The sequence below is a fragment of the Physcomitrium patens genome, chromosome 3 (assembly GCF_059467195.1).
Source record: "Physcomitrium patens ecotype Gransden chromosome 3, ASM5946719v1, whole genome shotgun sequence".
Taxonomy (NCBI): domain Eukaryota; kingdom Viridiplantae; phylum Streptophyta; class Bryopsida; order Funariales; family Funariaceae; genus Physcomitrium; species Physcomitrium patens.
The window spans coordinates 7,299,601-7,320,753 of record NC_143412.1 but is presented as its reverse complement, the minus strand read 5'-3'; the positions used below and the strand labels follow the sequence as shown (position 1 = coordinate 7,320,753).

General features: G+C 33.9%; 2 protein-coding genes, 1 long non-coding RNA gene and 1 other non-coding gene across 9 annotated transcripts; 3 read left to right on the top strand and 1 right to left on the bottom strand.

The window, feature by feature from the left end:
- Window positions 1-9,278: 9,278 nt before the first annotated feature.
- On the bottom strand, window positions 9,279-12,570 carry LOC112279562 (uncharacterized). 6 transcript variants are annotated; one of them, XM_090248638.1, is made up of 7 exons: window positions 11,946-12,570; window positions 11,521-11,754; window positions 10,837-11,231; window positions 10,597-10,679; window positions 10,344-10,446; window positions 10,000-10,146; window positions 9,279-9,787 (listed from the first exon to the last, which is right to left on the bottom strand). In XM_090248638.1, the coding sequence occupies exons 3-7, from the start codon at window positions 11,071-11,073 to the stop codon at window positions 9,344-9,346; spliced, it is 1,014 nt and encodes a 337-aa protein (XP_090104764.1). In that variant the 5' UTR covers window positions 11,074-11,231; window positions 11,521-11,754; window positions 11,946-12,570; the 3' UTR covers window positions 9,279-9,343. The 6 variants fall into 6 exon arrangements, with proteins under 6 accessions (XP_090104764.1, XP_073388604.1, XP_024369914.1 ...); XM_073532503.2 differs by having other exon boundaries at window positions 11,521-11,665; XM_024514146.3 differs by lacking the exon at window positions 11,521-11,754 and having other exon boundaries at window positions 11,946-12,078; window positions 12,401-12,570.
- Window positions 12,571-12,650: 80 nt separating this feature from the next.
- On the top strand, window positions 12,651-12,732 carry TRNAS-CGA (transfer RNA serine (anticodon CGA)). The gene has a single exon. It is a non-coding gene; the product is annotated as a tRNA-Ser (tRNA).
- Window positions 12,733-15,515: 2,783 nt separating this feature from the next.
- On the top strand, window positions 15,516-17,455 carry LOC112279445 (D-aminoacyl-tRNA deacylase). Its single transcript, XM_024513881.3, has 2 exons — window positions 15,516-15,792; window positions 16,274-17,455. The coding sequence occupies exon 2, from the start codon at window positions 16,281-16,283 to the stop codon at window positions 17,232-17,234; it is 954 nt and encodes a 317-aa protein (XP_024369649.1). The 5' UTR covers window positions 15,516-15,792; window positions 16,274-16,280; the 3' UTR covers window positions 17,235-17,455.
- Window positions 17,456-17,565: 110 nt separating this feature from the next.
- Window positions 17,566-19,008, top strand: LOC149989489 (uncharacterized). The gene is made up of 3 exons (XR_016502046.1): window positions 17,566-17,752; window positions 17,881-18,020; window positions 18,126-19,008. It is a non-coding gene; the product is annotated as an uncharacterized LOC149989489 (long non-coding RNA).
- Window positions 19,009-21,153: the final 2,145 nt, after the last annotated feature.

Below are 21,153 nucleotides of genomic sequence, written 5' to 3'. Positions count from 1 at the left end.
TAAGACAATTGAAGAACCATCTTGCCATTAGCAGAGTTTGCTTATAATAATATGATTTATTTTTCTACACATCAAATATTGTTCTTTATCAATAATGGTTATCATCCACGACTTGATATTTTTGACTTCTCAAAAGTTGATAATCTTGTTGCAAAAGATTTGGCAAATTGTTTGTCAAAGCTACTTGCAACAATGAAGGTGCAATTAAAAGAAGCTATAAAATGACAAAATATCAACTCAAATATCTAACAAAAAGAATAACCATAATTCAATGTAGACAACAAGGTATGATTACTTCATTATACTATCAAGACTACTTATCCTTACAACAAATTGGACTACTGCAAGCTTGGACCTTTTCCTATTTGTGGACAAATCAATTTAGTTGCTTATTGATTATATCTATTGGAATCAATGAAAATCCATCATGTATTCTACGTGTCTCTTCTTAAATCATATAAGAGTGTGAACATACCAAGAAGAAGATAAGTCCTACCTCCTCCTAGTAGACAATATTGAAGAATTTGAAGTGGAAGAAGTTTTAGACTCAAGGCAGTGCCTAAATATGTTGGAATATCTTGTCCATTAGCACAGATATGATATTAGTGAATGCACATAGGAGCCAGTAAAGAATCTTGCAAATGCAATAAAGACAATGGAGGCTTTTCATCAATAACATCCATCAAAATCAAAATGAAGGATATCAAATCTTTGCTATGAAAGAAATATGTTTAAAGAAAGATTATATTCTACCTTCTATCTTTGTTGTAGTTTCTGTATAATTGTGGCATTAAGGAGATGGAAAATCAATAGCTAGTGGATTCAACTCAAGAATCATCATTTGTTGACTTATCAAATAAGACATTGTGATTATCATAGTCTTCAAGATGACATATTAGTGGTGAAGACCTTTAAGAACAATATGTTCTTTCTCAAATAAATGACAAAATACAATGTATTTGATATCACAATCTGAGAAAAGTCTCTCAATGTTTGGTGATTTTATTAGAGGTAGGCACAAATCTTGATGGTGTTATAAATGTTTTATTTGAATGAAGTTACAAAGGTAAAAAAAAATGATCAAATCATAGGGTGGTCTTTTTGTCTTAAAATGGGATATTATCGATGGCTGAGAAGATCTATTAATTACCTTTAAAGAAAACAAAGATCAAAGTATGTCACAAATATAATTTGCCACATCTTAGACTTCTTCAATATATGATTATTGTTCCTTGTGGAACTCTTTTTTAGAAGGGGGGGTAATGTTACGGATATATATCTACTATAATTATTACCTAAATAATATAAATAGGTAGAATTAGATAAAATTAGATTAATTTCATAATACCTTCTAAATAAATTTTTTAAATTTTTTTTAGATACTATTTTGAGTTTACATATGTTTATAATTAATTGATAGGTTAGAAACTTGGTCAACAAGCTAACTATGTGGCACCTATATAGAAAACTTGCCTTGCAAGTCAATATATGTGTCATGCAAATTCAACACATTTTTGGAGATTCTATAGAATGTCATCACATAGATCCTAGGTAGATAATATATACAGACATAAGAGTGAAGCCTTCTTCACTCTTGTCAACTGATTTTTTGTTTCTAATCTAGTTTTAAGAGTCTCTTATTTTCTTGACTTTTGGCAATAGCCATTCCAATTTCTTTTTTAGTATACATAATTCTCTATTTTTATATATTTTTTTAAAAAATCTCACTTATTTATTTGCTTTCATTTACTTCTTGTCCTTAACAATGCATACAGAAGCCATCTAAAAATCTTGCAAATGCAATATAGAAGTTTGATATTTTTCTTCAACAACATCCATCAAGACTAAGATGAATAGTAAAAAAAATCTTTAATATAAAATAAAAGATATTCAATAAAGATTGTATTCTATTTTTTATTATAATTTTTTGTTTTTTTTAATAAGTGTCACATTAATATATCAAAGAATCAATAGTTAGCAGATTTTATTCAACAAGTATTTTTTATTGAGTTATCAGACAAGATATTGAGATTGTTGCAACTTTGAAGATGATGTGATAGAAATGAACAACATTCTTTTACTAGAATGGATTATAAGATATAATGCAATTGATATCACAATCTTACAAGAGACTCTCAATATTTGATAATACTATTACATGTGAAAAACCACTCATGATGGTTCTTCAAATGTCTTATTTAAAAGAAGTTATGAACATCTCAATAATTATTAAATAAAAAGGTATTTTTTTTAATTTGATATGAAATACTATCAATTATTGAGAAGACCTATCAAATATCTTTAATATAAACAAAGATTATAATATGTAGCAAATAGAATATATTACATCTTTAACTTATTTAATATGTGATTATTACTCTTTGTAGAACTTTTCTTCAAAAAAAGAGGTAATATTATAGACATATATATTAATATTAATATTTATTTAAATAAAAAGAATTAAATATAAGTAATTAATTTTAATAATATCTTATAAAATACCTTTTTATAAGCTTTATGAATGTGGATTTGATTTTATAAATATTTATAGGTAATTTATAAGTTGAAAGCTTGGCTAACAAGTTAATCATGTATTGTACATATTAACAACTTGCTTTATAAGTAGACCACATATTATACAAGTTGGTCATGTGGTGCACATGTTAGAAACTTACTTTATAAGTTAGATTCATGTTCCACAAGTTAAATATGCATTGAATAACTCATATAATGTTACTACATAATTCTTTATTTAAATAGTATATGTAAGAGCAAGAATAAGGATTTTTTTTATTCTTACCAATTTTTTTTTTGTTGTTGGTTCAATTTTAAGAGATTATAGTTTTTTTTGTCTTTTGCAATAGCCATTTTAATTTCATCTTATATATATATATATATATATATATATATATATAGACTTTCTCATTTTTTTTATATCAACTTTTTTATAAAATATACTACATGTATAATTACACTCTTTAAGTTCTTATCCTTGACATCTAATACCAATGGTTGAGGTTTCTAGTATCTTCTCAATAGTCTTGAATTCATGTTGATTCTAACTACTTATACAATAGACTATTTATGCTATAGTTATGTTTTGATTCCTCTTTGTAATACTTAATTTTATCTCTCCAACCAATTCCCTTAGCTCTTATCAAATCTCCATAGCTTCTATTCTTTTTAATATTAAGTTCCAAATTTAGTGGGAAAATAGGTATATATATATATATATATATATATATATTAATTATCTAAAATCTCTTCATAAATGAAGAATAAAAATTATAAAATTATATTAATGTTACAATATTAAGAAAGTATAGTGTAATTTAGTATAGAATTGTATTCATTTGAGAGTACTTTTCAAGTAGTACATTATTTGCTTTGATCCGTTTTTCTTTTGTTTCTTTGAGTCTATACCTTATAATGTCATAAATAATAGTAGTACAAAGCTTAAGATTTTATTATCATCATTGTGTGATTATTGATATATGTGCATACATTGTTTGATTAAAGTACTTGCACTAATATGTTATGAATCAAGCCCTTCTAGTCCATTTTCTTATATATCTTTAGTTCATGTCTTAGAATTGTTTTAATTGTTTCTATGTATATTGATTGCTATGCATCTCTAAAGAGTGTATTATAGTTTTATAAGAAAAATATTACAGTTTAAAGCTTGGTAAAAATGTTTTGATTGTAATTTATATTAGTACTCTATACAAATTAGCATAATAACTTATTGATTTGAATCAAAAAATCAATGAGCAACAATTAGTTAGCAAGATTAAGATTAGTCTTTCTCCTAGTTACAAATCTTTTCTATTAGTATTGAACATCACTCCAATAATTGCATAGACTCTTTGTCATATTTAATCTTATTTAATAAAGCATGAAATAGCTCTTAAAGAGTATGGTTGATAGATAGATGTTCAAGCAAAGAATACCTTCTTCACTTAAATCAATCTTTCTTTTGGAACAAAAATTGTCTTTTTTTTAATATAAAGCCAAAGAAATTCAAGATTGATAGGCTTGCTTAACTTAAAAAGAAAACTTGATGTCATAGTTGTAATAAAAAATGTCACTAAGATAGGAATAATCTCTATGAATACAATAATACTAGCAATGGAAGTGATCAATATTCTCCTTTATAATATCAAAAACCTAAAAAAATATTCAAATCAAAGTGTAGTCAACCATATGTTATTACTTCTCCTATCTATGATGATTCCTTTAATTGCAATTTGTTTGCAAAGAGTAAAGCCTATTATATTAGCTTTGCTAATTCTTCAACCAATTATGACCATATCTGATATGCAAACTCTAGTGCAAATGAATACATATATGATAATCGACAAAGGTTTAAGATTTTTGAACTAATCCAAGATAAGTGCTACAATGTTAAAGTTGCAAATGACTATACTCTATGGATACAATGAATGGACAATATTATAGGTAATCCATATAAAGAAATCTATATGGAATTACCTCATGGTTATCTTCTTCCTCACAACACTAGAAAAATATGTCGTTTAGGCAAAAGTCTTTATGACTTGAAATAGGCTAGTTGAACTTGGAACACAAAGTTTACTACTTTCCTCAAACGTCATGATCTCCAGCAAAGTACTGTTGATCCATGTGTGTTTTACTAGACCATAGATCAAATAAATGGACCTTATTTGCTTCATTTGGGTTGATGACGATTTTGGAATTTGTCCAGACAAACATCGCGTCAAGCTGGTCATTGACTGTCTATGTCACCATTTCAAAATTACTGTGGACTTTATGGATATTTATGTTGGTTTGCAAATAATTAGGGATTGTTTTTCTTTTTTATGTTGACCAAGAGCATTTTGTTGAATCTATACTGGTGAAGTTTAGCTTTGTTACATGCAACCTTATTTCGACCCTTGCCAACAGTAATGTTCACCCACAACTTTCGAGACCAGATGATGATACTATTACTCCAGTTTTTCTATACCAAGAGATTGTTGATAGCATGCTTTATCCAGCTATCGATACTCGCTTTGATATCTCTTTAGCAGTCAATAAGGTTTCTCAGTTCTCCAATAACTTCCATGAGATTCACTGCACTGCTGTTAAGTGCATTGCAAAGTATCTTCGTGATACTACAGATTATGCTTTATGTCACTTTAAGTTTGATGCCAACAACATCCTCACAACTTATGCTGACGATGATTATGTTGGTGATCTTGACGACCATAAGAGTTGTGGCAGAGTTGTTATCTTGCTCAACAAGCACCGATTTTTTGGCGTAATCGCAAGCGGTTATGCACTACTAGCTCTACTACCGAGTTTGAATATATTGTAGCATGTCTTGCTAGCAAAGAGACTGTGTGGATCTGATGTTTGTTGCAAAATATTGGCTATGGACAAGCTAGACCGACTCTTCTTTTTTTGGATAATCGACCTGCTATATGTTTGATTCATTATCCCAAATATCATAAGCGCGCAAAGTACACTGAGATTCAGTATCATGTTATCTGTGAGATTCAAGCTCAAGGTGATATCCACACCAGTTATGTTCCAACTAATCTGATGTTTGCTGATCTTTTTACAAAAGCCTGAGAAATTCCATTGTCTTCGAGAAGGACTCAACATTGTCATGAAAGTATAGTAGAGTGGGAGAATTTTTGTATCGAGAAACTACATGCACATTCTATGTACCAATGTGTGGGAGTATTGATGTTACATTGTTAACGAAGTACAGTGTAGTTTAGTCTAGAGTTGCATTCATCCGGAGTACCTTTTGAGCAGTGCATTACTTGCTCTGATAGGTTTCTCTTTTGTCTCTTTCAGTCTACACCCTGTAATGTCATGAGTAATAGTAGTACAGAGCTTAATTCTCATTATCATCACTGTGTGATTATTGATGTATGTGTATACATTGTCTGGTTAAAATACTTGTACTAGTAAACTGGGTACCTATTCCTTTGCAGCGAGAGGGTGCCATCGCAGGCTCTTTTAACCTCGGTAAGAAGAGGGCCACTTTACAGGCCGCCATAGAGGGCGTCGTTGGGCTACAGGGACCGCGAAGAGAAATGCTAAGGGGATCGGGGACCGTGGGTTGTCCACGAGGGGTGGGACTGGCTGGGCCCGATACCGCCATCGCAAGGAGGCGAGGGAGGGAGGGAGTTCCGGCGGTGGGGTATCCGCCATGATCGCCCACAGGCTGGCAGGATTGCAGCTTTCGTCCGGATCGGACAAGCGCAGTGCAGCGCTGATGCCCCTGCAGTGTGCAGGAAGCCGGACGAAACGGATCACCGCAGTGCTTTTCGGGTATGACACGAGTCTCGCATATGCTTTAAAGCACGAGCTTCTCATGGTCCCCTTCATTTTGGCCCGAAAGCTCATGACAACGCCCACAAACTCAAACAATCACAGACACACAAACAACGCTACCGAAAGATGTGGAGAGAGCGACAAAGCTCGGGAATCCTATGCTGGCATCGCTGGGAGGGGCAAAGAGCATCATCATCAGTGGAGACTCTTCCTATGCTTTGCTTTCCTTCGAATCTCCAATGCCCTGCTCTTGCGATCCCCTCACTGTCGGTTGTCCACTTTGACTTTGCCCTCACATGACTGCAGTGCCTTTTTTTGCCTTCACGTTTATGATATTGCGAATCTGATGGATCCCAATATTAAAAGTGTGAAACAGTGGCCTTGTGTGAGCACTTTGGATGAAGCAGTGTACATTGGTTTTGCTATTGGTTTTGTGTGGGAATGTTTCAGTAGAGAATGAAGACTTGTTGCGGGAAACATTTTTGTAGAACCATGTTATTGATTCTTTGACAAGCACGTGCTTTGGGTGAGAAAGAGTTGGTTTTGGATTGAAGTCAATTGGGAGTACACGTGTTTTTAAATATAAAGTGGTTGCTTCTAATTTATAAATATGGCCGTTGCAATAACTTGGGTTTGTGTTGTGTGGAAGGAATTAGAAAGTGATTCCAAAGCATCAACGAAGGATATTATGTGCTCAACTCGAAAGAGCGGATATTCTTTTAAGGTAAAGGTTTGGATTTTGGATTGCAACCTGAGGCACATTATCCTTGTTTCTGTTTCACTATTATTGAAACAGGATACTATTCTAAAATTTACACTCATGTTTAACACGCTTTTAAATTTTTTAAGATATAGATATCGACAGCTAAATGTTCTGTTTCAAAAAGAATGTAGTTTTTCTTTAAACTATTGTATCATGCAATCTTAATAACAAGCCATGACTAAAACTATTTTATGTACAAATGTGTATTTATATTTATATACACTGTAAACATAACCTCATGAACTCCAAATAACAACTGATCTTGCTCTGAAGAAAATAATTCATATTATATAACGTTTGTGTGTACCACTTCTGAGTTACAGAACATAACCAACATACTTTGTTACTAATTTACACAAATATGGAAAAATAATAATAACCTTATAAAAAAAAAACATGTAAAGTTGTATTTCATGTGTATAGGTATATGTTTTTTTGGGCAGTTTTTTGCCAACATGAAATTAGACCAAATATGAGAAACGCATTTAAATGAGCACAGACCAGGTATTTTTTATTTATTTATTTATTTATATTTTATTTTAAAGTAATAGCAGCACCAAAAATAAATAAATAAATAAAAATGAATGTTAATCCATCATGTTACTTGTATGAAAATTCAAAATGTAAAATTCACAGCTGAAGTTGAAGCAATTTTTGCTTACTAAGATGTATGCTAAAATAAAGCGATTTTGAATAAATTCCACTAAATTTAGATTTTAAATATTTGTAAATATAAAAAGATTTATATTCCAATTTTTTCATATATGTATAATTTTTTTCTCATTGATTAATATCATTTGTTTCAAGAAAAGAATATTGATTATTAGGGAATATCAACCGTTAAATGTGGTGCATTGAATGTATGATAAAATTTATTCATGCTATGGCCCTAGAATCTATGCTAATTGCTTCCACCATAATGGCTCTGTGGTCTTGCCTTGCCCAATTACACACAGCTATGTGGCATTGCCTTGTCTAATCCCATTTAACCATGTAACTCTCCAAACCCTGTGGCTTCTGTTAATTAATGTTTGTAAATTAACAAAATTCATGAAAAATCAAGTTATTATTATAAAATACTTATTAATTGTGCACCATGAATTAAAAATTAATTAAAAATAAAATACTAAAATATCAATATTATAATTTTTTATCAAATACTCTTCAACTCTTAGCATTCTAAACCGCTTAACTTTTTCTAACGGTGTCACAAGTGGTCACTAACCTGCAAGGTACTTCAGCATATGTGAGGTGGACCCTTCCACCAAGGCTGGTAAAATAGGGGCTTTTTCACACATCCCACTCTGTTTCACACTTTGCCATGATCGAGCCCACCACGGCACCAACTTGTGCAGCAGAGTTGCAAGCATCACTGCAGTGTTGATTGAACTTACAAACAACACTCGTCAACTTCATGCAGGCGAGAGATGGAGGAATGAATCCTTGCGAAGACCTTTCCCATGAATAGCTAGTGTTTTTCGCTCACCTCTTCTCCGTGGAGCTACTCGTCAAAAAGAATGGGTGCGAGTGAAACAGATTGTTGGGCAGTAGTAGAGGCTCAAGAAAAACGGCGTCGGTAAACTTCTGTGGAAGAGAACAGATGGTGGCGCTGCAAGATAATAAAATCTTGACTGTGAATACACGGTATTCATCGTGTATTCACAGTCAAGATTTTACAAAGCATAACCGCTTAACCACATGACCTACAACTCAAGTTTATAAATGCCTGGTTTCGGTGTTCGGAGTGGCAGGCTTTTCCATGATTTCATTGCTGTTTTGCACAGTTTGTGGAGCCAGTGTACGTAAGTTAAACGATGTGCTATTAAATCAAGCAAGTCAGCACTAGAATCAACTGAATAAGATTTCCTTGAAGGATTGTTCAAGTTCTACAACTGCATTTGGCATTGCTACTTTGCTTCACCTGGAAGTAAATCGAATACGGTTCAAGAATTTCATATTCACGACACGGCTCCATGAATTATAAACTGTAATAGAAGTCTCTCGTGTCAATGACCGTCAATATTGAAGCACCCAAGACCATCTAGAGGCAACTTCTAAGTACTAACTCGATAAAAGTGCATGAATGTTCTGAAGTGTGTAGCTAAAGAATGGAGCGTTTAATCAGGGTAAGTGTACTCAAGCCTACCAGACTGCTCAAGATGAAAGGGAGGATGATATGATGAGAAGTTATAATGAAAATATGATAGTATGCTGAGAAAAAACAGAATTATCATTTTCATTGCAGTGTCAAGGTGTTTCGAGTGAGTTTACAATTCAAACAGAGTCAGATTCCAAGGCTGTCCTGTGACAGGCAGAGTCGGTGGACGAAAGGGGGTTTTCGCGCAAGAATTGTGAATTACAAGGGCCTACGTGTCGTCTGCCATAAGGGGCTGGAGACCGTAGATCCGAAGTATCCCCCAGCTTGCTGTCTCCAAATATGTCGTTTCCTCTTAAGTCGCGACGTCGTGCCAGCTTGCTCAAGGTAAAGTTATGCCCATCTTCTTCCATGTTCCGTGGCTCGTCGTTAAAATCAAATATGTTATTCCCCCGAAAAGCCCGCGTTTTTGCTTCCTCAACTAGTCGTGCCCTGGAGAAAAAGTCGTACCCCTCACAGTTTGGGCTCCGTATTTGATACGAAATAGAGGACGGGCACGTTGATGGTCTCTTTGGCGAGACGACGAGGTCTCCCATTTGAAGATGGCTTTCTAATCTTTTTGGCTGCACGGAATTGTGAAATTAACTGAGTCATCAGCAGCCACAAGTTGCATATACTGTGAAAAGGTGGTCGAAACACTTATTCCAAGTACAAACTGTAACTCGGCAGGAAATGAAAATTTACCTCATCTCGAACCTTCTGTAAGTTTGAGATGAAAATCTTAGAGAAAAAAGCAGATTGAACAAGCACAGCAATCATGGATATAAGGACATACATTGCGGGGCATTTCGTGTGGTGGGATGCGTATTTCCTGGGGACAATAGGGCACTCGTACAGGCGGTGGAGGTGAGTCGGACGCATTGGTGAAAGCAAAGACATCATGGCCTGCAAGCTCCTGAGTTTTGCTACTTGAGCAGGGCCGCTGTAGAAAGATCTCCCCACCCATGCGTTAGTTCTTGCCTGCAGTTGAAACTTTTCTGCAAACCTACTGTATGTCAAACTTTACTTGATGCAAGTTCTCTTCTCGCACAATATGTCGAGCTATTCTTCACATTCAAGTTGCGAAAAGAAGGAATTTGATGCGAAGGAACACATAAAAGACGAAAGTGTGATCATTACGAAAGTGAGTCCACCAGATACATCCAATCCAACACCACCGCAATTCTCCTCCAATCTGTGGTTCCCCACCAAGTCCATCTGCCTGCATTCAGAGCGGGGCCGCCTGCAATTTGTAATACAGCATGTTATTCATTGAACACTTACATATCTTCACATCCAGTAATCCACTCGCAGTGGAGATCAATTGCAATTTTCAACTGCAATTTAATTCAGATCTGAAGGCATTAATCATCATACATAAATTAGAGCTCACCTTACTATCAATCCTTCGGCTTCTTTGGGGGTCATGCACTCGCCAAACGTAATCTGACTCTCTGATCCCCTTGCAAAAGATGACTGTTTAGAAGGAAGATGGGTGAGCTAAATTAGATTCTGTGAGGCGGAAGACAATCTACCATCAGGAACGGCGTCTTTGTACAGAAACCTGTTCATCTGCAAGGACTCACCGACTGACGCTCTGGCCCAGTAATTGTAGTTGTACATGATTGTCTACCTGGTTCTGGGGATTCGACCGGCATGGTTTACAACTGGAAACGCCCTCATGCATTTCGCGAGCAGCCTCTAACAAAGGATTACTCCCCTTCACAGTGGCGTCGTTGAATACACGAGTCGCGTGCGGGGGACTGCACGGTCGGGTGTTGTTGCTCCTGAATATGTCAAATGACGATGTCCCTGAAACGCGCGTCAAAGACCTCTTCCCCGCAGGAGGTCGGCAAATGTCGGCCGGCATGGTGTAAAGGCTTCACCAAACAACCAGCTTGAACACCGGACGAGAGGAAGGACGAGTGCGGGAGATTGGTGGCGGTCAGAACAATTGTAGAACTCGTTCGTATGTGGGTTTGAAATTTGAAAGTGCTTGCGATGATCATGTGAAGGCGTCGAGGATCCCTGTCATGTTAAAAATCGACTCCTTAGGTGAAAATTCTGACAAGATGCTACGAGGTTGCGCAATAACAATCGTCTATAATCATCATAGAACGAAGTGCAAAGAATTTGTCACCCATGGCACAGTCTTCAACAATACCCCCACGTTCAGCGCAGACCTATAAGTTTCACCGAACACACCAGAAAACAAACATCCAGTCGGGACCACCTGCATCCTTACCAATTTTACAAATGTTTTAACAATAACATGTAAGCAATTCAAATCGAACACAGCTAAACTACGACCTACTACCTATGAGTTGAGCCGATGGACTGGCTTCGCTGGAGTAGTATGAAAACACGCCACACACCAGGATTCTCGCAATGCAGGCCCAGGAATTATTAACTGGGACCGCTGCAACTAAACTTCTTGTAGTCGAGGGCAATGCTGGGGGATTCTAAGACACTCTTACAAGAAAGTGTGATTTGAATGTCAAGAAACCTCAGCGCAAGGGCGGGAGGGAACATGAAACCAAACAAGTTGAGGCTGCAGGAATCTCAAGCAGAGGCCGTTTAGGTGATTGAACTCTTATTTCTGCCAACTCATGGTCAATTATCAACATCACAATCCACGACCGCTTTTGTCGTGCCAATTCCGACATTTCCCACCCGTAGTCAGAGTTAGGGGTCTTCATTCAACAAAATCCAACCTCAAAATACCAGTGAGCAGGAACATACCGCCACAACGATAGCGCGTCTGTTTCTTCCGTGATCGACCTTCGCCATCGTTGCTCTCCAGGTCTACAGCAACAGCACGTTCGCTTCACCAATTTTTTCACTGCTCTTCAAGCAAATCCATTTATATGACTGTCTGCTCGTCCATTCAAAATATTAGGGCTTGGTTTCCCTGAATCTTCTAAAAGCAGAACATATTCAACGGTCCCGTCCTCTACTTACAAGACTTTGTTCACATAAAGATTGGCCGTTCCTGGACATGAAAACGTTTCCGAGTATAACATGCTAACTATGATGCGAAACATCACCGAGCTCCAGACTCCAGAATGGCATGCTGCAATCTGCCATTGCCATTTAGGTGACTAACAAAAACATCAGATATTAAAACAGGAGCCTCAAATTGAACAATTAACAGAAAATCCACACAACTCGGAATGAATTTCTAAGCGAGAGACGACCTGACACAGATCTCTGCTGTCCAACGTGCAGGCAAGTGTGAATTACAGGCAACTCGAATGAAGCACTTCCAAAATGTCGCATTGTGGAAGTGATTTTCAACAGACAACTTCAAATTCCGTTCTGGTTACGTTTGTGACAGAGCATCAGGCCACCATTCTGTGTAGAAAATGTTACCAAGTTTTCGGTGACCAGTTTGTGTTCTTATATTCCGATATAAATAGATATGAGCACTTCGCATGTTGAAATCCAGTCAATTTGGCCGAGTGGTTAAGGCGGCAGACTCGAAATCTGCTGGGGTTTCCCCGCGCAGGTTCAAATCCTGCAGTTGACGATTTTGTATTTATTGTAAGAACTGTCCCTAACTGTTACAGCTTTTGACATTGAAATGTTCCCTTGGTAGACTAAGCCAAACAAACATATTTACAAAAAAATACAAAGATCATTTAGAAAATGACCCAATTTTATAAGATGAATAAACCAAACACCATGCTGTGGAAAAAGAAAAAGGTTGGGTTGTTAATACATTATAAAACAGATTTTCTACACAATGAGACACTGCATCTCCGACTCCCTAAAAAGCTCAAGATATTCACAAATGTTCATCTCATTTTTTTTGAGAGCTTCAGAACATTTATAAAAGTGTCACCAAGTTGAATGACACCTTCAAATTCTCCCACTTCAAACATTAGAATACTAAGAACTTTGTGCCCAGCTGAAAAGAAGATAGTTTTGCCAAATATTGAGGGAGATTTTGAAGAAGGATATGTCATTAGCATTAACTGCATCTTAATTGTCAACATACAAATTCAAGCCAATATCAAATCCAAAATATCATTATTCAGACTTTATTACCAGCTTCAAGTTTGTGAAGTATGTATAGTCAGATAATGAGTCACAGAGAGAAGAGAGTTGATGCAAGCAATGTGTTTTTTGATGTTTCATCTGCCTCTCTTTTGATATTTTAATTTCAAAATTATCCACCTTGCGAGGTGGATGATTTAGTGAAGTATAAATTGATATTTAGAAATATCATGGGATATTTTGAGATCTCATCACTGATGAAATATCACCTAAAAAGGCCATGTTTGAACCTCCTAATGTGAGGTTATATACAAAAGATCATCATTGACCAAACATAAGAATCAAGATATAAACTATATTTCAATACTTTTGAAAGAAGATTATTTGTAACTCTAAACACAAAGATGCCAAAAAGCTCATCTCCTCTATGAAACCAATTTGAAATAGCTTGTATTATAACAACCTAATCACAATTCAATTGCAGCTTAGAAGGATGAGCAACCCAACAACAATTATTTGAGCTTGTGCCAACAACTTCATATATATATATATATATATATATATATAAATTTAAAATATTTCAATTAATTTTTGGCAATCTTTTAGTGCTTTATAAGCCAATCAATGTCAATGTTAGGTGAGGTTTTTGAATAAGATAGTGTATCAAGTTACCATGCTTAATCTTGTTAAAACTCTTATATTTGTACAATTAATAAAGTGGTAATACAACTAATACCATATTGTAGTATACTACATGGCTTTTGAAAGTTCATTTTTAATTTTTAAATAAATAAGAACTACAATTTGTCCAAACTCCTAGGTAGTAATATTCTTTTATTTCTTTACAAACATTTGACATAATATAATTTAGAGAAGAAATAAACATAAATTTGATCAAAGATAAATCAATTTAAAATTTCTTCAAGCTTGGTGATTTTATTTTATTTTATTGTACACCAGTAATAGAATTTTATTGAGAAAAGGATTATTCAACAAATTGTGAAACTCATTCTTATATATTGCAATATTATTCTTGTTTGTATCAATGACTACATGAATGAATAATGTAATGTTTTGAATGCAACAACAAAAAATAAACTCAAAAATTTATTTTGTAATATGGCTTTTACATGCAACACCAGTAAATTAAAAATTATAGCATTCATTGTTTAAATTATGTCCTTGCTAAAACCATATGTCAAAAATAGAAGCATAAGAACTGAAGTTATGGGGCATTTATACCAAGAAGCTCACTTTAAAAGCCCATGATACAAGAAAAAAAACCTTACAAATGTCTTACACTTGGTAAAAAATAAAAAATAAAAAATAAAAATAAAAACTCTTTTAGAATCCTTAGCCTTTAGAGATGGTACAAAGTGATAAAAGAGTATAAAATAGACAATATACTATCTCATTTTTTTATAATTTTAAATTTATCAATTAACATCTTTATTTTAAAAATTATCAAAATATAATTATTTAATATTTAAATTTTTAAAAAATATAGCTATTTTTAATATTGTTTAAACATAATTTTTAAATTTTTTGTAAAAACTATTTCTTTAAAGTGGGTCTATTGTAAATTTAGATACAACATTGTTTATGCTATGTAAAATATAAATATATTTTATCTCATGTTTTTTCTCTTATGATCTTTGGATTGATTTTTCTAAATATATAGCCAACTATTTGAAGCTTCTGATTTCAACCAATCAAAGGATTTACAAGTTGTGTCATCTTGCCTTTTTTCTTAAGTATAAAGATTTTCTAATGACCATAAAGTAAATTTAATTATAACAACTAAAAATTAATTCTTAGGCATATATGTATCTCTTTAAGTTAACATATTGTGCAAAATACTAATATTAAATTCTTTAATTCAAAATTTTTTAGTACAATCTATTAAAAATATAAAATATAAAAAAAAAACTTTTAGAATTGTTTGTTATATATTATTTAATTAAATTAGTTACTTTGCATCCTAAAAGCTTAACAATTTAACAATGAAGTAACAATATTATTATCTTAAATATTACAAGTCTTTTTATAACAATCAATAACAATCTAACTCTATTAAAAGAAAAAAGAATTAAAAAAAAAAAAAAAAAAAAAAAAAAACATCTTCACACTCTTGGATTCACTCATTTACCATTTGAACACATGAGTTTTCTTTATATTAAAAAAAAAAAAAAACAAAAAAAAAACAAAAACAAAAAAAACATTCTCTACATAGACAATCACTCTACAATTGAGACTAGTCTTTTTGCCAAAGGTGCAACAACTACATCATCGACGTGGAGAGCTAATAGTGTCACCGACACCCAACTCACTCACTCTTTGGGGGGGGGGGGGGGTGAGTGGGTGCAGGTTTAGTTAGTTTTTGGAGGGTGTTGGGGGATTGCTCTCTACACGACGAGTGCAGACAGAGCCCGGCATCGGCTTTGCTTTCGAGGGAAAGGGAGTGGGGTTAAGTTCATTTTGTGCAGTTGCGGCACTTCACCGCTATTGCTATTGCTGCTGCTAGAGGAGGAGGAGGAGGAGGAGGATGGCTTGAGATCGGCAAGTTGTGCGGCTTTGTTATCAATCACAGGTTTTGTTTTCAACAACACATTCCTCAGAGTTCCTTCGTTTAGGGTTTAGGGTTTTAAGTTTTTTTTTGTTTCGTTTTTTGTTTTTGTTTGTTTGTTTGTTTGTTTGTTTTGTTTCGTTTTGTTTTGTTTTTTTTTTATATTTTTGCGGATTGTTGGATTGCATCTTCGTTATCTTCTGGCCAGTGATTCGTGAATTGGTTTCTCATGTTCGGCTTTCGGACAAGTGCTATGATGTGGGAATTCTTGGATTTTTATTTTTTTAATTTTGTTTTTTGTTTCACTGGCTGCATGTTGAAAGTTAGGCGCTTACATAATAAATAAATAAATAAATAAATAAACCTGTGTCTGCTCTCGTAATTGGCGAACTATCGCCAAGGAGAAGATGATCGACAGAACATCTCGTTTTGTGAAAATTTTAGCCCTAATGGAATCGAAGCTGATGTTTTGACAAATAGTTGCTGTTGTTGTTGTGGTAAATAGGCCAGCCATGGTGTGCTTGCTTGTGGCCACGAAGGCCGACCCTGCTTCTATTGGTCCCGCGTCCGCGCTTCTCTCCCTCTGCTCCTCATGGACGCGAGGGCCTGACATTGATAACAATCCCTCGTACAGAACACGAGATGTCCGCATGATTCACTTACAGGACAAGATAGTTTACGAGGACTTCTTAGAGCAGCGATGGGAAACTGTGACAGGGGAGAATGTGTCGGAAATTATTTTCATGAGCCGGCACACTGCGGCATCCAACCGACCTGCGCTCACAGTGCACCCAATTGGCATACCACACCTGGAGCATGATGCAAATTCGCCGGCTGGAGGGAAACCCGGTCGAGCTTCGCCTCCGAACTCACGCATCGGCGCTTGGTTTCGTTTATTGAAATCCACGGCTGCTAACAACAACCTTCTTCCCGAGTTTGAGGTTACGCTTGAGGCAACGCATCACGGACCGTGGACTGAAGTTCCTGCGATGTTCGTCGAGATCGGCAGCACAGAGGATTACTGGAGGAGGGAGGACGCAGCTGCCACCGTTGCCTCGGTGTTCATGAAAGGTTTAGGCTTAGATGGAGACCAGGCAGTTGGTTGCTGGTCTGAGGAGATACACGCTGGGGAGAAGGTATTGTTAGGAATAGGTGGCGGACATTATGCTCCTCGCCATACAGATATTGCACAGAAAGACGGTGTTTGGGTGGGGCATCTGCTGTCGGGTTACTCTCTGCTGATGTCCGATCCAGGTGCTAATGTGAAGGATTATGATAAGATTGAAGGGACTTGGAAGGAGGCGATTCTAGAGGCAGTTTCGGCAACGAAGCGGGCCTTTCCAGGTGGGGAGGTTGTCGCCCACCTTGATGGTAAGAGCTTCAAAGCCTGGCAAAGGAATGCCATCACGTGGTTCCTTGGGAAAAAAAATATCAAGGTAGGAAAGCCTGGTGACTTTGCTCCTTGATTTATTTATTTATTTATTTTTTCATGTATCCGCATATACACTTGTAGACCATTGTTGCAAGTAGCACAAAGATTCTTTACAAATTTTTGATTACAGAATCTAATACCTCAGTTTGCAAAGCAGTCGCGTGTCAATCAGCAGCAGCTAAAATTCATGATATGTATATATGTATGAAAAAATTATGAAATAAAACAAGCTTGTGCATTTTGTTAGAGACTAAATGTTTTCATTATTCAGTTTGAAACTTTTACTGACATGGACATTCATACTGTCAAGCGCTTAGTGAATACCAAATACTTGGTTCGCTTGGTAGACTTCGTACATTCTGGTACTTTCTTTGTGATTTGATGTGGTTTTGTCTCGCAATGTGGCTGGATCTGAATGATATCTTGCTACCCAGCCATAGCTTTCCTCTTTATGTCCAGTGAACGGTCCTAGCAGGAAATTCTCTTCTGTTCTATATGTTCCACACATGAAGTGCGTGTTGGTGCAAGACGTAACATGCAGTGAACCTCGAGGTCACGTCCATTGCACTCCCATCGTTTGCGTGCTTCATTTTTTTCACTTTGATAATGTTACAGTGGAGCCTGACTGTGACTTGAAGTATGTATTCTATTGAATTATTTTTCTGTTGTTGACATGACAGCTATTGTTACTTTGAAGTTTATCTTCTGGGTGGTTTCCGGTCTTCTGAGGCTCCTGGAGCTGCATTGCATGTGTGCAACGGGTCTTTTTAGTTCGCATCATCCTTCACATCACAGGACTTTGACAAACTCAAACGATGAGGTCATCTTCAAGTTCCTGCTCCGAAGTGTCGTTACTTAGCTATGCTTTATGTTCCAACTTTCTTAGACAAAAGCAGTTTTGCCTGACATCTTCGAACTTTGGCAGGTGCTTTGTGCCCATCAAGTCCATGAAATCCGGCGCGGCTTTTTGCCCATCTGGTTGCCTGTCTGCATCTGCTAAAACAACCTACCAGTTTGTCTGTCATTAAGAGTTTCGTGTTCTCTTCGTTCTGTAAGTTGGCTTGTTAGAGAGTCTGCGATACTGTGTGATCAAATGGATGATTCTAATGATTCTGAAAGCATGTCGAAAGCTGCTAAGGAGTGTATTTCCATGTATAGTAATCTTCGAGTCATAAATTTTAATTCTGTCGTCGCAGTGATCTGTGGATTAATGGACATGTTTAACAAAAAAAATTCAAGTTATGCTTCACATTATCATTTGATGAAAAGCCAGAAAATAAAACTGCTCCAATTTGGTGAGAGACAATGGTGAATATGATTCAGGTAATAAAATATGAAAGCAAAGAAAAATAAATGATTCATATTGAAGTTGCAACATATGTTCTATTCCATGTATGTATATGTGACAATAAATTATACAATTTGTTACTTTAATAACAAATATTTATCTTTTTATCTTGTAGATATTAAATTTATTTTCATATTGAAAAACTCAGTGAATTTCGATCCTTAATTTATGATATGGATATATTGGTATTCCTCCTTGACTATTTTAATATTCTAAGAGCTATTCATTGTTTTTTTAAGAACAGATTTATAAAAAATAAAAAACAAGAAAAATGGTGGTGAGGTAATAATCTACATTCTCAAACAAACCAATGGGCAACTCAAAAGGCTAAAAATAGTCAATGGGGATATTGAAACATTTGTGTCTTTGACTTATTTTCAACTTCATTTATTTCTCTAAAACAAAAATATACATTCACATGTTAGAGTCTATTGGATAGCATTAGAATTTTACAATTAGAATATAAAATATTGAATCCATTAGATTTTTCTTTTTATTTTTTCTTTTTATTTTAGATTTTTAAAAATGACTTTAATAACATTTGAAAACATAGTTAGATTAAAGAAGTAAATAATAAATATTTTAAGGAATTTTAATTTTATTAAAAATGTATCATAAAATAAATATAAAATTAAAGCATGTGTTTTGGTGTTAAATATATTTAAGTCAAATTTATATTGCAATCATTTTAAGAAGACACATATTAAAGATTAAGCTCAAAAATATATATTTAAAATTAATACTATAATATCTTTAAAATATAATTTAAATTAATGTATAATTTTTAAATGTACAAAAAGATATTCATTGATATCACAATTAATCTATTATATTCACATATAAAAAATAAAGATTATATATATATATATATATATATATATATATATCATCAAATTTTAAAAATCGTAATACTACATATATGATATAATAAGAGAATCCATAGGTGGATACACCTCATTTATTACATAAACACCTCCTCTTGCCATGCATCTCTACATCTACAAAATAAATCTCTTATTTAGATTGTTAAGTTTAATGATAAGTTTATAATAAAAAATTCTTTAGATTAAAAATAAAAATTATCATACATACTAAATTTAATCATTTTACATACATTTAATGATTGTTTATGTTTTTTAATTTTATATGTCTATTTCAAATTTAAAATAATTTCATAAAAAAACTATAAGGTAATTAATTTTTAAAATTATTGCAAGTATTAATAATTAGTTGAATTTTATATTTCGAAAATATTATTTAATTTAAGTTTTAAAAAATAAAAAATAAAAATAATGATGTTTTATTATTATGCATATATGTATATATAGTTGTGGATAAGAAAAATAAGCTAGTCAAAAATATTTTTATGCTCTTTTTGATTAAGTGTAAAGAGCATAGATTACGTCTATTTAATTAAACAATTATATATATATATATATATATATAGTTGTAAAATTTAGTATTATATATAAAATGAAATAAAATAAGTATTAATGACAACAAATATTTTTCTTCAACTTGTTTAAAAATAATAAAGCACACATATCTTCTTATACATGTATACAAATAAGAAAAGAACTATTGTGAATCAGAAGGTTTCAAACACTTTAGAATAAAAAGAAGATTAAATAGATTAAAAACAAAGATAAAAATTAACAAGTCAATTATGATTTATTTGATTTTATGGCATATTTTATTTTCAGATGATAAAATAGTTCATTTATATAAATATTAAATCTCAAAAGTGATAGTTAAAAATTGTGATGTTGGATTGAAGACATAAAGAAACACAACATTTTACAGCATAGACTAAAAGAGGTTAAAAGCAAACATTGTTTGGATAATTTAGTGTGAAAGTACATATTGTGAAAAGGTTGTAGTCACATTGCGCAAAAGAAAATGGCATGGCAAAACAAAATGGACTAATAGACATTCAAAGGAGCATAAACATTCAAAGGAGTATAAACATGTATTATAATGAGAATAAATAAATTTTAACAAATTATCCCCATCTACAAAAAAAAATTAAAATTAAAATTAAAAAAATATAAAAATAAACATGAAATAAATTATCATTATATATGTATATATATATATATATATATATATTAGATCATTTGGCGACTAAAGATATCTAAGACAATAACTTTAAGAAAGATATTTTCACTTTACACTCCTACACATTCCTTTTGTGGACTTTAAAGTATTTGAGACAATGTGAAAAATTTGGGAGCTATCAATGCCAACAAAAAATTATATATTTGTAGAAAGTAAGAATTACGCAACGTATGTTTTGTGACGTGTTTTATCACTTTTAATTTTTGGACATTCGCCTCCGACAGAAGAACAGTCCAAATCAATTTAAGAATTGAAGTTACGCCGAATTCTAAAAATACTGATCGTGAGCGTGTGATTTGTGAAACAAGCTGCGATGCATCATTTCATCCAAGTGTTGACGATCCTGCACAACACAAACACAGTTTTAACTCACCGCAGATTTTTTAAAAAAAATTTCGACTAAGAAATTGTAACTGATTGAGTGAATCCACGGTACCAAGTTGCTGATTTGCCCATCCTGCCGTGGCAGCATGTGCCCGGCGCATGC